This window comes from Euprymna scolopes, chromosome 12, assembly GCF_053919585.1.
Source record: "Euprymna scolopes isolate OS-2025 chromosome 12, ASM5391958v1, whole genome shotgun sequence".
In the NCBI taxonomy this organism is placed as follows: Eukaryota; Metazoa; Mollusca; class Cephalopoda; order Sepiida; family Sepiolidae; genus Euprymna; species Euprymna scolopes.
In genome coordinates, this window is record NC_136493.1 from 1,513,045 (window position 1) to 1,528,748 (window position 15,704).

The 15,704-nt window shown below is 33.0% G+C and overlaps 1 protein-coding gene across 2 annotated transcripts in view; it reads right to left on the bottom strand.

The window, feature by feature from the left end:
* The window catches only part of LOC145291143 (sterol O-acyltransferase 1-like), a 169,963-nt gene that overhangs the window by 105,132 nt on the left and 49,127 nt on the right, over nucleotides 1–15,704 (bottom strand). For both annotated transcript variants that reach the window (XM_080136660.1, XM_080136661.1), the window contains exons 2-3: nucleotides 9,221–9,297; nucleotides 5,718–5,848 (exon numbers count right to left, since the gene is read on the bottom strand). In XM_080136660.1, coding sequence (XP_079992786.1) covers nucleotides 5,718–5,848; nucleotides 9,221–9,297 — 208 coding nt within the window. The remainder of the gene's footprint in view (nucleotides 1–5,717; nucleotides 5,849–9,220; nucleotides 9,298–15,704) is intronic.

Genomic DNA, 15,704 nt, shown 5'->3' on the forward strand with positions numbered 1-15,704 from the left:
ATTATCCCAATGTGCAATTATAATAATTGCAATTATATAATTATCCAAATGGAGAATTGCTTTTTCTCTTTAGGTTGGTTGGTTGGTTGTTTTGTTTTACGGCATATCAACCCTTTTCAGGTTATTTAATGCCGAATCTGGTGATTTTGAAGAACGATTTTTTAATATAGTATATTTGTTTTTTAAGTCGTATTCTATTTAACCCATAGTTGGGACCCTAACAGGTGCTACCACTCCGGATCAGAGTGGACTTGGGAGCAATGGCAATTAAAGGGTGGCTCCACACTCCCTAAGGCTTGCAAGCTGGGGCCCTCACCATCAGATATAGTTTAAGGTCATATCCAGGACCGTTTCTCTTTAGGAGAAAAAAACGCATGCACATTTAGACTACCTTCATAAAATTATCACAGCCACAATGTAAGGCAACGAAAAATATTTTTATGGCCATGTAGTTAGATATCAGAAACTTTAGGCAGCCTTTACCTACATGTTGATCTGGTAATGATATCACACTGTCATGTTCACTGGCCTCCTCTCTCAGTAGCTATGGTAGAATAATGGGGTATTGGCAGCATTCTTTTGAATTGGCAGTTTTATTAAACAGTAAGTCCATATTTACTGATTTATATGCAATCGATTAAAAAATAGATATATGAATATTTATAAAATCAAGAAGACCTTCGTTTGCTTTTTGGTTCATTTGTCAAGCCACTTCAATATTCAAAGTCCATATTTCTACACTGCTAACATCTTTCTTACACAATTATACAAATTTGGAAAAAAATAATTGTTACAGTCTTTGATAATAATAATTCTGAAAAAATAATTGTTTCAGTCATAAATAAATATTTATGCGTCTATTTACTTTCTGCTTTAAGAGAAAATATTTAAAAAAATTTATTTTTGTAAATACTTCTTATATGAATCTAAAAATATATTTGCTCAAAAATAACAACTCTCGACTGAAATTTGTGAGTAAATTCATTTTATTGTTTATTTTAATAATACCACAACAGATTTTTACGATATTTTGAACTGACAAACCCAGTAGTTCATTAATGTTGAAGTTGCTTCATAGCAAATTAGCAGCAGCAACAAATAATCATACATTTTTAGTAAAGTTCCTTATGTGCGACTAAATTTCAGCACAACTAAAATGTCCGATTTGGCTCCTGCTGATTCAAGCACCTTTACACATCGTTTCTATACGACAAACAGCAGGAGCAGTATCGGGCATCATTTTAGTCATACATTTTTAGTAAAACCCATGTTTCAAGCAACGTTTAAATTCAATTAAATATTGAATTTGAAAATTTAGAAAAGCTAATGTTATATAATTTTTTATTTAATGATTAAAATCATTTTCTTTTCTGAGACTTTCGTTGTTGAGACAAATCTATATATTTATAAAAGTGAATGTGTGTGTGTGTGGGTGTGTGTGTGTACATTTCCCGACGCAATAACTGTCAATTTTTAGTCTACAGACTCGAAATTTGATATACAGGGTAATAAGATTTGGGAAAATCTATGTGATCGGTTTTTGTCCAGAAATTTGGCGATTAAGGGGTCAAAGTTCAACGATTTGGCCTTTGAGAACTCTACCAAACTCCTCCGACAATTTTGGGTCTACACACTTGAAATTTTAGATATAGGTTCGTTGGACATGGATCTAACTTAATAACTTGAGTTGAGCCCAAAACAAAGTTTAAGGGTTCATAATAGGGGTCAAAGTTTTTAAAAAATTGACCGCTTTCTTTTTTTTTTTTTTTTTGCTGAACATACACCTCCAAATACCCGGGCAACGCTGGGCACCCATGCTAGTTATTCATAAAACAGTGCGATTTTTTTCATTTTGTTGATGGTATTAACCTGAGGGGTCGACCCCTCATAGAAGGAGAAAAGGTATACATTCGATGTTGCTGAAGGCTGTTGTAAAGTTTGAATCGGTGTGTATTTGTGCGATTGACACAAATAAAATAGAGAAACCTTGAAAAGTGTGAATGGATGAACGATTTGGGGGCAATTTTACCCCTATTATGCCCCCTAGGAGGATAACCAGAGTTATCCTAGAAAATCCGTTCTGGCAAAAATTGACTTTCACCATGACTGGAAACTAATTATGAGAGAAAAAGCCTTTAATTCTGGTGATGGTAGAAAACAAAACTAAATTCTTTTATTGTTATGTCCACGAGAACACTTCAACATAAGTACGGACTATTTTGTACCTCAGCTGATAAGTAAATCGACCCTTTTACTCTCTTTATGTATTAAAGTTATAATCATGTTTTTTTATCTTTTGGTAGTAGCCATTTTTAATTACCTTATTCCAAAACTCATGTCTTCATTTCAGCAAAACAGTCAATTTGACAGTAGTATCAGTCATACAGCATATTAACAACAGTTGTAAACTAATGATTCTTTTTTTTGCATTCTAGAATAAATTTGAAAACTTGAAAATACGATCTTCATAGTTGTTGTGGTTTCACCACGTTTCGGCCAACTCATCCTCTGGCCTTCTTCAGGTGATTAATTGTGACAGGATAGGAATGCTGAGTCTCATAATTATGTATCCCCAGTAATTACTGCCTTTCATCATTGTTATTGTCTCAGTATGTTTTTGGCCAACTAATCCTCCGGCCTGCTTTGGCTAGGATCGAAACCACTACCTCCAGAATGCTCACCTGGAACCAGAGATTCAACACCTCTATTCACTTCGCTACGGACCCCGAACTATCGTGGTTTATCATCTGAAGAAGACCAAAGGATGAGTTGGCTGAGACATTGAGACAACTATCAAGATGAGGATAACAGTTCACCAAAATAAAAAATATACACAAAATTACTCATCTTAAAGGATTCTAATAAAAAATATATAATTGAAAATACGAATATCGAAAAAATGTTCTTAAGATTTGGCACAATTAACTATTGTTATCAGAATAATTAAATTTAAACAAAAAACGTTTACACGTTATTAACTCATTCAAATATTATATTAATTTATATAATAAATTGACTATCAAAAAGTCAATGCATTTTGTGATCTTTCAAAAAATACTGTCTTTTAGGTTTCAAATACTTGACTTTCAAATTTTAATTCTAGTTAGAAATGACTTTCTTGCCAGTAAGTAAAAAATAAAATTAAAAAAAAATAAGATTCTACTTTTTTTTTTTAGGTGATTACGTGTGTACATCCTAATAATCTTGACGAAAAACCAACAATTAATTTAGAATTTAGACTGGGGAAAAGTTTCACATATGAATTTAACATAAAATGCCCCCCCCCCTCATTCCTGGATAATTCTACCCTTTTAGGACAGTTAAAATATTTTTTCATGATGAAACGTTAGTAAAGACAATAAAAATAATAACTTACCCTATCACAAACTTTAGGTACAAATAGCAAGCTCACCCTATAAAAAATTCTTCCCTTAACCCTCCCACTGAACCTGAATGGCAAGTCCCTTCCCCAAACAAAAGCTCTCATAACTACATATAATAGCCTACCACCACTACCAAATAACATAAAAAACAAAAAAAACAGCATTTATCTCCTATAGTAAAAATGGTTAACTGCCTCTACAAAGCTAGAATTGCCACAAAATGAAGGCTTATTATATGTTAGCTTTATATATGAAAATGATCCCTCACTCTAAAATAATTACCTCTTTTGTTTTCTTCTTTCTGGCAATTTTTACAAAGTGTTTATAAGTAATCATGAAAATAAAAAAGTAGAATCTTAGGGGGGGGGGCAGCAGAACGTGTTAATCTATAATAATACCAAAACTTTTTTACTCAAAATTTTCAGTATGACGTGTTATGTATTGGTAATGATATAGATTAAAATTTCTATATTTATTTTGGTGAGTGAACGTATTGAATTGTGCAATTAGAAAAATGGAAATGTAAAAGAGTAAATCATAACAAAAGACGTAAAATAGTTTCGTCTCAACACTCATTTACTTGTTTGCATGTTTAAAAGTAATGTCAAACCTCAACATTTTCAAAATTACACAATCATAAAAGTTAAATTTTGTTTTAGAAATCTTGAAATAAGATTGTTCAGAATCCATAATTTATGCAAAATATTTGGTAAATCATAATATCTATTCATTTTAAGACAGTTCTCCAAGTTCTTACTTGGAAACTTATTCCTGGAGATTTTCAGTTATATATTCTTATTTCTTGCACAAAAATACACTTATATAGAAAATTTCATTGCTTAATCTTGAGTTTTAACAAATATATAACATTTTTACTGCTGATGCAATTCTCTATCTATATAAAAGCCAAGTACGTCCAAGGATGGAATACTGCTGCCACATCTGGGCAGGAGCTGCTAAAAAAAAGCCTATCATGCCTTGACAGAGTACAAAAGTGGCTTAGTGGGGGATGCTCTTTTCTCTTCCCTGCAACCTCTCTCCCACAGAAGAGACGTTGCAAGCCTATGTTTGTTTTATTGTTATTACCATGGCAAGTGCTCGTCTGAGCTCCAATCTCTGGTCCCCCCCCCTCGCACATCTTTCACAATAAATACCCGTCTAGCTGAAACCACGGTCAAAAATTTTCCCCATTCTTTATCTGTGCCTCAATCAAAACGTAGATTCCATGAACAAAGTTTCTTTCTTAGAACTGCACGCCTGTGGAACTCTCTACTGCTTGCCTGTTTCCCTCCTGACTTCAACATGAATGTCTTCAAGTCCAACGTAAACAAATTCCTGATGAACCCCCCCCCAAGTAATGACACTTTATCAAATCTCCAATACTAATGAATACTGCAATACTATCCTGTTGATTACCATACACAAAATAACCCTTATCCCCAAGTGGCTTCTGGGCCTTCATGTAAAAAAAAAAAAAAAAAATGTAACAAAATGCATCTGGTCTTAAAGAGAGAAAAATATCCAAACATGCAAAGCACATTCAAACTTTTTTTTTTTTAATTCTTAGTTCATTTTTCTATGTATTCTATTATTGAAAAATTTTAAGAAAAAATTTTCATATAATATGCTATTTCAAAATTTCGTCCATTCCTAAGTAAAACGATCATCATGTTGTATGAATCCGAAGATTCTATTGTTGGCATTGGTCTCCTCGATATTTTTGTAGTCAGAATTATTTCTATAAAGACATTAGGAATTATGAGAGGAACTGCGTGAAGTGAAAGTGGTTTTTGTGGATTGAATTGGATTCGAACTTGGAACACCCAGGTCATCAGTCTGTGTTATTAACCGATTGACCACCGTCACCTCCCAGTAATTTGCAGTGTAATTTGTTATTTTGTAATTTTAAATGTTTGAAGCAAAAAGTCATAAAAATAATCATAAATTCTGCACAACATCTGCTGCATATTTTTGATTGAAGCAGCCATCTTGGATTTCATCTTGGCTGGTATCTAAATATGATGGAAATTTCTTCATTTAATCACAGGGCATTGGTTGTTTCATATGTCCACAGGGTATTTCATTGTCCATTGTCTTTTCTTGATGGCTAAAATAAAGGGAATTTCAAGTGTACGCTTCTTTTTTGTTTTGACAACTGACTCACTATTTCAAAAACCTTTTTTTCATAATCTATCACATGAACTTTTCAGCCAATCATAGCTTAGTATTTCTTAGCCCCCCCCCCCCCAACAATCACATTTGCACTAAATTTTAAAAAATGGTTTCAGAAAAAATAAGTTTTCTTTTAAAGTGAAGAAAGTATAAGTTGCTTACCTATTTGATCGATGGCCGACTTCAAAGAGAGACTCTGGATTCTGTTCAATTTGTTCAACTTCAGAGACAAATTCTTCAAATAATGCTTCCAATTCTTGACTCATTTGATCTATTAAATCTCCCTGGAGTTTCTGGAAAGAAAAAAAAATTCTAATTGATAAATAAAGGAATAAAAAGATGTAAGCAAAATAAAAATTATAGAGAGATATATAAATAAAAAACAAAAATAAAAATTAAATTTTTTAAATGGTCACGATTCCAATTTAATTTTCACTGACACAAACTTATAACACGTGACTACAGTTTATGTATATTTAATAAGAACGAAACTGGTCGGGATCAGTTGAAGCTGTCAACCACTTAACAGTTGTTGCAACTAACACGGACTTCTATTATTGTACCTAATGGAATAAATCTATTCCATATTCTATATCCGTGTATTGTTTTCTACTTAAACAATAAAAGACAAACAAAAGAGAAATCCATTGCCATTCCAAACCACTTTATTAACGATACCAGATATAAAATTATATGTACACTTTTTATTTGTTTTACATAAGTATTATTATGTTGTATCATTTAGATTCATTGAACTACTGTTTCATCTTGAGTGTGATTTTTACAATGTTTTGAACGGTGTAACCTCCGATCCTTCTTCAGGTGTATCTTGTTGAACTCTGAAATGTTTCTGTCAAACTCAGGAATTTGAATGGAATTTCAAACGGAACCCTTTATTTACTTCATAGGGGTAGCATGCTCTTGTTCCATCAGCCATGACTGGATAGAGGTCCTAAGTAATTTGCAATTATATTTTTTGGTCATCCACACTGAGAATTGAACCTTCAACCTTAAGGAGAATATCCTTTTTACAACTTATGACTGTTTCTATCAGACTCAGGAATTTGGATGGAATTTTGAACCTAACCTTTTATCCAAATTCCAGAGTTCAACAGAAACATTCCAGAGTTAAGATAAACTTGAAGAAAGTCAGAGGTTACATCAACCGAAACGTGAAAATGACACAAGATGATGGTTGGTTGATTGTTGTTTTACGGCATATCAACCCTTTCAGGTTATTTAATGTGGAATCCAGTGATTTTGAAGAAAAATTTTTAATAGATTTTATTTGTTTTTTTTTTTTAAGTCGGTTTCTATTTAACCCATAGTTGGGACCCTAACAGGTACTACCAGTCCAGGTCAGAGTGGACCTGGGAGCAATGCCAATTAAAGGGTGGTTCCACACTCCCCAAAGCCCGCAAGCTGAGGCCTCACCATCGGATATAGTTTAAGGTCATATCCAGGACCAGACACAAGATGAAAACAGTAGTTCGAAGAATCCCAATAAAAATAACCAATCCTCATCTCAAAAATTCAGAAATACGACTTTTATCCTATTATGGTTAATGGAATAAGAACATTCTACCCCCGTGGATTACATAAAGTGTTCGATTCAAAATTGTGTGCAGATTCCAGAGTTCAACAAAATACACCTGAAGAAGGTCAGATGTTGACCGAAACGTTGTGAAAATAGCACTCAAGAGCAGCAGTTGGAAAAATCCAAATAATACAAAGAGTAGAGAAAGACTAGCAACATCTCTCCGGTGAAAAAAAAATGGCTGTAGAGAACAGAAAGGATCACGTCCCACTAGATTGTAAAATCAGTTTTGTATTCGGTCACAGCAAGAAAGGGTGATCTCATTTATAGGCACATGCCTTTTAAATCTAACATGTATCACTCAAACCACACACCTTCAATACGCACCGGTTATCTGCCCTTGGTAATCCTCTTTTTGCCCAACAGGTGGCATTCTCTATTTCCTGTTCTTTTTTTCTCTCTCCTCTTTCTCACCTTCGGCGTGTCAACACATTTCTTATTGCCCATGTTAGGGACACACCTTTAAACACATTCTGGCAGAATCGTTTTCCTTATCCAAGATAGGATCAAATACTTGTGTATAACTAAAGCTCTTACACACACACAATGGACTTCCAACATATACTTCGACGAACTCTCGTACACACGCATACACGCAACAAACATTTTACTACATGCATGCTCGTTCATACACACACAAACACACTAATGTTCGTAACCTTTCTGCACAAAATAAATATTCCTTGTACATACGTAATCCTGCTTTAACATGTTTTATTCTGAATCTTCTTTCACAATCATACTCGGTAGACTCCATCTTTATTCTCGTCATATTTCAATGTCTCCCCAACAAGTGGAGTCCTCCACACATTCCTACATTATTTTAGACCTCACATAATTTTTGTTTTTTTTTTATTTTTGGAATCCTTTGAGATGCGTCTTCATGATTTGTGCATTTATTCTTTTTTGCAGACTGTTATTCTCATCATCATAGTTGTTGAATTTCTACGGTTCCTGGTGAGCGTTATAGGCTTTTGTTTTGGGACTAATCCTGTCTTTAGATGTGTTTAGTATAAAAATAGACATGCATTTTTTTTTTTTTGTGCAGAACAGGAGACTTTGATGGTATGGCCACATTGACAACGTGAATGAGAGTTATGTTATTTTTATTGGAATCCTTTAAGATGAGTAATTTTTATATTTATTTGTGAACTGTTCTCATTTTAATAGTTCTTATTTCACATTTCGCTCAACTATTCCTCTGGCCTTTGGAGTTCATGGCACTGTGGATAGAAGCGTTGACTCTCTACGGTTCTATGTAAGCATTGTCTAAAGATAGTGGTTTCAATCCTACTCAAAGCAGGCCAGAGGATTAGTTGGCCAAAACGTGGTGAAACAACAACTATGGAAGGCAGTAATTACTGGGGATACAGATAAGAGACTCAGCATTCCTATCCTGTTGCTGTTAATCACCTGAAGAAGGCCAGAGGATGAGTTGGCTGAAACGACAACTATAAAGATGAGGATTAACAGTTTACAAAAAGAGTGAATGCTCACATAATCAAAATTGTTTTTAAAAAGAGCGATCCCATTCCTACATTATTTTAAACCGCCCATAATTATAATTTCAAAATAAAAGTAAAACTTTTGTGATTCTCAAATTAATCAGAAATTTATCATTTGAGGAATATGTTTTATAAGTACTTTAATGGTAAGTGCTTGCGTGAGCTTAAAGCACTAGTTCCCCCTTGATATAAATACCTCCCACAAGCAACAAAATCCCACCCCTACACTGTAGATATCCGTAGATGCCACAAAGCTTTCTAATTAAATAGCTTCTTCCTTCAAAATGCTAGACTTTGGAATTCCATCCTGGGCCCCTACTTCCCTGACTATACTGAGATGTACAAGTTCAAGTGTAATGTGAACAGACATCTTGCTGCCCAACTCCCTCCATAGTATCCTTGCAAATTTGGTCCCAAATAGTAGCCCCTCATGACTAAGTTGCACCATGGTTTGTTTGGTGTGAAAAAACAGTAGAAAAAAAACAGTACAAAAAAAAAAAAACACAGTACAAACATATCAGGTGTTTTTCTCGACTTCTCAGAATTTTCCAAACGACACTTACCTGTGCTCTGTCTCGTATTCGCTGTAAATTAACCTGATGTTTTAAGGGGTTTCGAAATGGCGAGGGATGAGTTTCACCTGAAAATAGATTAAAATTATGTACTTAATTGTTTTTTTCTGTTTTAAGTGTTTGAAGTTAAAAAAAAACATTTTAAAAAAAGCCGAAACATGAGGATTATTCAATAAACAAAGCGAATTTATTTGAAAAATAATTTTTTACTCATAAAATCTTAATTTTGCGTTTTTCAAAATTAGTTTACATCAGAAAATTATTTCCATCTTGGATAAATATTTGTTTTGAGATCATTAAAAAAAAAAATGAAAAAAAAAAAAAAAAGATCCAACTAAACGTAGGCTTATGCAAATGATCTGAAATTTACAAAAAGGTGATTTAATCAAATTAAAATCTTTACAAATGAAACAATTTGAATAATAAACAGATTTTTTTTTCCTGAATTTTTGAGATGAGGATTAATAATTCATATTTTGGTTATTCAGACTACTGTTCTCATCTTGCGTGTTATTTGCACAATGTTTCAGTCGATGTAATCTCCAATCTTCTTCAGATGTATCTTGTTGACTTTGAGGAATCTTTTTGTTGAAATCTGGAATCTTCACAGAATTTTGAAAGGTAGCATGCTCTTGTTCGGTCAACCATGATTGGTAGATAAGTAATTCACAATTGTATTTTGAGTGTTGCTGGTACTAAGGATTGAACCTGAAACCTCCAGATGAGTGTAATTTTACAACTGAATTTTACAAAGTATTTTATCCACAAATTTACTTAAAACTATCTACCCAGTCATGGCTGTCGTAACAAGAGTATGTTACCTCTGCAGATTAAATAAAGACTTCCATTTGAAATTTTGTGCAGATTCCTAAGTTCAACAATATGTAAGGTCTAAGATTATATATTGGTCAAAACATTGAGTGAATTACACTCAAGATGAGAACAGTAGCCCAAAGAATCCAAATAATACAAAGTAACAACTATAGAATCTTTCAAGGTTTATCTTTTATCAGGACAATATCAAGTTTTATCAAATCCGCTTCTCTTTGAATGACACTAAATTTTACCAATCATGTACGTCTTTCATAGAATTAATAAGGCAGGAAGCAAAGCAGATATCTTCTAGAGAAAATAGTTTCCTTTATCTGAAGAAGGGGAAAGAGTATGGTGGCTCAAAGATTTTACTTTTAATATTAAAAGAAAAACAAGCCGAGCATGTTGGGTCCCTCTCCACGAATAAAAAATTTACTAATTAATGTTTGTGGAAAATTTTTTTTAAATCCAAGGCATGGTTATCGAGAAAAGTGTGAACAAACAAATGGGAGTGAATTACTAAGTCCAATCCCTCTTTTATCCGGCGTGGGGAGAGGGGGGGGGGTAGGGGGTTAAAAATGTAGTAATTGTTTTTTGTTCATTTTCTTTTTTTTTTTTTTTTTGCTAGAAATAGGGCATCCTAGTGGATGCGAGATATTCACCCACTATTTCACACATTCCAACTGTAGAGATCTTTTTAAGATTCTAACCGTTTTTTTTTTTAGTGCAATTGTTTGTATTTCTCTTGCACTTAGTTCATTTGGTATATTTACCAAGTAGTTTTTGAGATTCTTTTTAATGAGTCCGGTTGTTCTTATAATTACTGGAATAATGGAGATGTTTCTAAGATTCCAGTTTCTTTTCGTTATCTTTTTTCTTTTCACTTTTCTGAATAAAAGTGAATAAGTTAAGCTTGCAAAAATACAAAAACTATGTTCCGCACTAAAGTGGTTGGTTGTTTTACATGTGAATAGTCATGGAGTCATTTTACATTTAAATTGTACGTTGTTCATACAATTGGTTTGTAGATTAATTTAGTTTGTAAACAAAAAAGTTTGTAAACATTAGTCTCTGTGATATTTAGATTATTTAAACTACTGTTCTCATCTTGAGTGTTAATCTTGCATTTCAGCCGATGTAACCTTCGATCTTCAACAGGTGTATCTTGTTGAACTCTCAGATCTTTTTTTTTTTTTTGTATTTTCGTTAATGTTTTATTTGTACATGTTTACATTTCTAGGGGAATTGGAGGAAGAAAGAGGCAACCTTAGTAGAAATTAGTGTCCCCAATGATGCTGAGTTAAACAGAGCTGATGGGGAAAAGGTGGCGAGATGCATAGAGCAAGTAGCAACCCAAAAGTGAGAAAAGAGAAATCTATATAAAAGGCAAAATGGATGCACACGTTTTTGTATGTCCAACAAAAGCTTTTTTTCGCGGGTGTTCTCAGGGAGGGAGGTACAATATTTTAGAACTTTTTATATACTCCCTAGATTGTAATATCTACGATTTAGCGACTTTTACAAAATTCAAGTTATTCTGTTCTGTCGTGTGTTTGTTCAGCTTTTTCATATAAAAAGCGAAACTAATCAAAGGCAAAGCCGTCAGTAAATGATATTTATTAAAACATACTCATTAAAAGGAAGTAACCGAGTTGTATGTGTGTCTGTCCATAGAGAGGAATGGGCTGGGTGAAGAAAGAGGAGGAAAACAAGGAGAAAAATGATAGGTAGAAGTTATGTTACACTTGAGCTGCGGGCAATGCTGGGGAGCCTTGCTAGTCTATTATATAAAGAGCAATTGTCTGTGTGTTTTGACGATTGTATGTTCAGCTAAAGCTTGAAAAATACGCAACAAATCCCTATAAAGTTTTTTTTTTTTTTTTTTTTTTAAATCAGGATAACTCTGGAAAAATAATATCTAAAACTTTGAAAAAGAAAAAAAAAAAAAATTCATTCTTTGGGGGATCAAAATGGCCAGTTGTATCATTAAATGTTATCAAGAATTATTAAAAACACAATTTTTAATATTATAATGTACTAATACATCCCAGAAAATGAGTCAGGCATTTTTTTTTTTTAAATTGAAAGATGCTAACTCCGACTTTTATTTATCATTTCTTAACTATTGTTATTTCTCTATAAATAAAGGGTGGGGTGAGACGAATTTAGTTTTAATGCTTTGGAAACATCCTTAATTTTATTTGACACATTCAGTAGTGCTCTGAAGGCTTCAAGTTTTATTTTTTCATTCTTCGCATCAAAAAGAAAAAGGAATTTCTCTTCAGATGCTGAGAAATTTAATATTTAACATCATTTTAGTTATCAGTGTCTAAACCTAAACATGGATTCCCCAAACAAAGCTTCTTTCCTAGAACTGCACGCCTGCGGAACTCTGCTCCACTGGTTTACTTTCCAGCTGACTACGATAGTGTCATCTTCAAGTCCAATATGAACAACTTCTTGCTGAACCCTCCTCTTAAATTAAAAATTTTTTTTTTTTTATTCAATTTTCACCCCCAAACAAGCAGAGGGATGCAACATTTCGATGGGAAATAATCAAATTATACCAAATTTCCACAACAATTACTACACTATTATCCCAATGACTACCATACAGACATTAACACTTATCCTTGAATGGCCTCCGGGCCTTGATAAATAGTGACCCCTTTATAAAAAAAATTTCTAACCGTTTTTTTTTTAGTGCAATTGTTTGTATTTCTCTTGCACTTAGTTCATTTGGTATATTTACCAAGTAGTTTTTGAGATTCTTTTTAATGAGTCCGGTTGTTCTTATAATTACTGGAATAATGGAGATGTTTCTAAGATTCCAGTTTCTTTTCATTATCTTTTTTCTTTTCACTTTTCTGAATAAAAGTGAATAAGCTTTCAAAAACACAAAAACTATGTTCCGCATTAAAGTGGTTGATTGTTTTACATGTGAATAGTCATGGAGTCATTTTACATTTAAATTGTACGTTGTTCATACAATTGGTTTTTAGATTAATTTAGTTTGTAAACAAAAAGTTTGTAAACATTAGTCTCTGTGATATTTTGATTATTTAAATTACTGTTCTCATCTTGAGTGTTAATCTTGCATTTCAGCCGATGTAACCTTCGATCTTCAACAGGTGTATCTTGTTGAACTCTCAGATCTTTTTTTTTTTTTTTTGTATTTTCATTAATGTTTTATTTGTACATGTTTACATTTCTAGGGGAATTGGAGGAAGAAAGAGGCAACCTTAGTAGAAATTAGTGTCCCCAATGATGCTGAGTTAAACAGAGCTGATGGGGAAAAGGTGGTGAGATGCATAGAGCAAGTAGCAACCCAAAAGTGAGAAAAGAGAAATCTATATAAAAGGCAAAATGGGTGCACACGTTTTTGTATGTCCAACAAAAGCTTTTTTTCGCGGGTGTTCTCAGGGAGGGAGGTACAATATTTTAGAACTTTTTATATACTCCCTAGATTGTAATATCTACGATTTAGCGACTTTTACAAAATTCAAGCTATTCTGTTCTGTCGTGTGTTTGTTTGGCTTTTTCATATAAAAAGCGAAACTAATCAAAGGCAAAGCCGTCAGTAAATGATATTTATTAAAACATACTCATTAAAAGGAAGTAACCGAGTTGTATGTGTGTCTGTCCATAGAGAGGAATGGGCTGGGTGAAGAAAGAGGAGGAAAACAAGGAGAAAAATGATAGGTAGAAGTTATGTTACACTTGAGCTGCGGGCAATGCTGGGGAGCCTTGCTAGTCTATTATATAAAGAGCAATTGTCTGTGTGTTTTGACGATTGTATGTTCAGCTAAAGCTTGAAAAATACGCAACAAATCCCTATAAAGTTTTTTTTTTTTTTTTTTTTTTTAAATCAGGATAACTCTGGAAAAATAATATCTAAAACTTTGAAAAAGAAAAAAAAAAAAAATTCATTCTTTGGGGGATCAAAATGGCCAATTGTATCATTAAATGTTATCAAGAATTATTAAAAACACAATTTTTAATATTATAATGTACTAATACATCCCAGAAAATGAGTCAGGCATTTTTTTTTTTTAAATTGAAAGATGCTAACTCCGACTTTTATTTATCATTTCTTAACTATTGTTATTTCTCTATAAATAAAGGGTGGGGTGAGACGAATTTAGTTTTAATGCTTTGGAAACATCCTTAATTTTATTTGACACATTCAGTAGTGCTCTGAAGGCTTCAAGTTTTATTTTTTCATTCTTCGCATCAAAAAGAAAAAGGAATTTCTCTTCAGATGCTGAGAAATTTAATATTTAACATCATTTTAGTTATCAGTGTCTAAACCTAAACATGGATTCCCCAAACAAAGCTTCTTTCCTAGAACTGCACGCCTGCGGAACTCTGCTCCACTGGTTTACTTTCCAGCTGACTACGATAGTGTCATCTTCAAGTCCAATATGAACAACTTCTTGCTGAACCCTCCTCTTAAATTAAAAATTTTTTTTTTTTTATTCAATTTTCACCCCCAAACAAGCAGAGGGATGCAACATTTCGATGGGAAATAATCAAATTATACCAAATTTCCACAACAATTACTACACTATTATCCCAATGACTACCATACAGACATTAACACTTATCCTTGAATGGCCTCCGGGCCTTGATAAATAGTGACCCCTTTATAAAAAAAATTTCTAACCGTTTTTTTTTTTAGTGCAATTGTTTGTATTTCTCTTGCACTTAGTTCATTTGGTATATTTACCAAGTAGTTTTTGAGATTCTTTTTAATGAGTCCGGTTGTTCTTATAATTACTGGAATAATGGAGATGTTTCTAAGATTCCAGTTTCTTTTCGTTATCTTTTTTCTTTTCACTTTTCTGAATAAAAGTGAATAAGTTAAGCTTGCAAAAATACAAAAACTATGTTCCGCATTAAAGTGGTTGGTTGTTTTACATGTGAATAGTCATGGAGTCATTTTACATTTAAATTGTACGTTGTTCATACAATTGGTTTTTAGATTAATTTAGTTTGTAAACAAAAAGTTTGTAAACATCAGTCTCTGTGATATTTTGATTATTTAAACTACTGTTCTCATCTTGAGTATTAATCTTGCATTTCAGCCGATGTAACCTTCGATCTTCAACAGGTGTATCTTGTTGAACTCTCAGATCTTTTTTTTTTTTTTTTGTATTTTCATTAATGTTTTATTGGTACATGTTTACATTTCTAGGGGAATTGGAGGAAGAAAGAGGCAACCTTAGTAGAAATTAGTGTCCCCAATGATGCTGAGTTAAACAGAGCTGATGGGGAAAAGGTGGTGAGATGCATAGAGCAAGTAGCAACCCAAAAATGAGAAAAGAGAAATCTATATAAAAGGCAAAATGGGTGCACACGTTTTTGTATGTCCAACAAAAGCTTTTTTTCGCAGGTGTTCTCAGGGAGGGAGGTACAATATTTTAGAACTTTTTATATACTCCCTAGATTGTAATATCTACGATTTAGCGACTTTTACAAAATTCAAGTTATTCTGTTCTGTCGTGTGTTTGTTCAGCTTTTTCATATAAAAAGCGAAACTAATCAAAGGCAAAGCCGTCAGTAAATGATATTTATTAAAACATACTCATTAAAAGGAAGTAACCGAGTTGTATGTGTGTCTGTCCATAGAGAGGAATGGGCTGGGTGAAGAAAGAGGAGG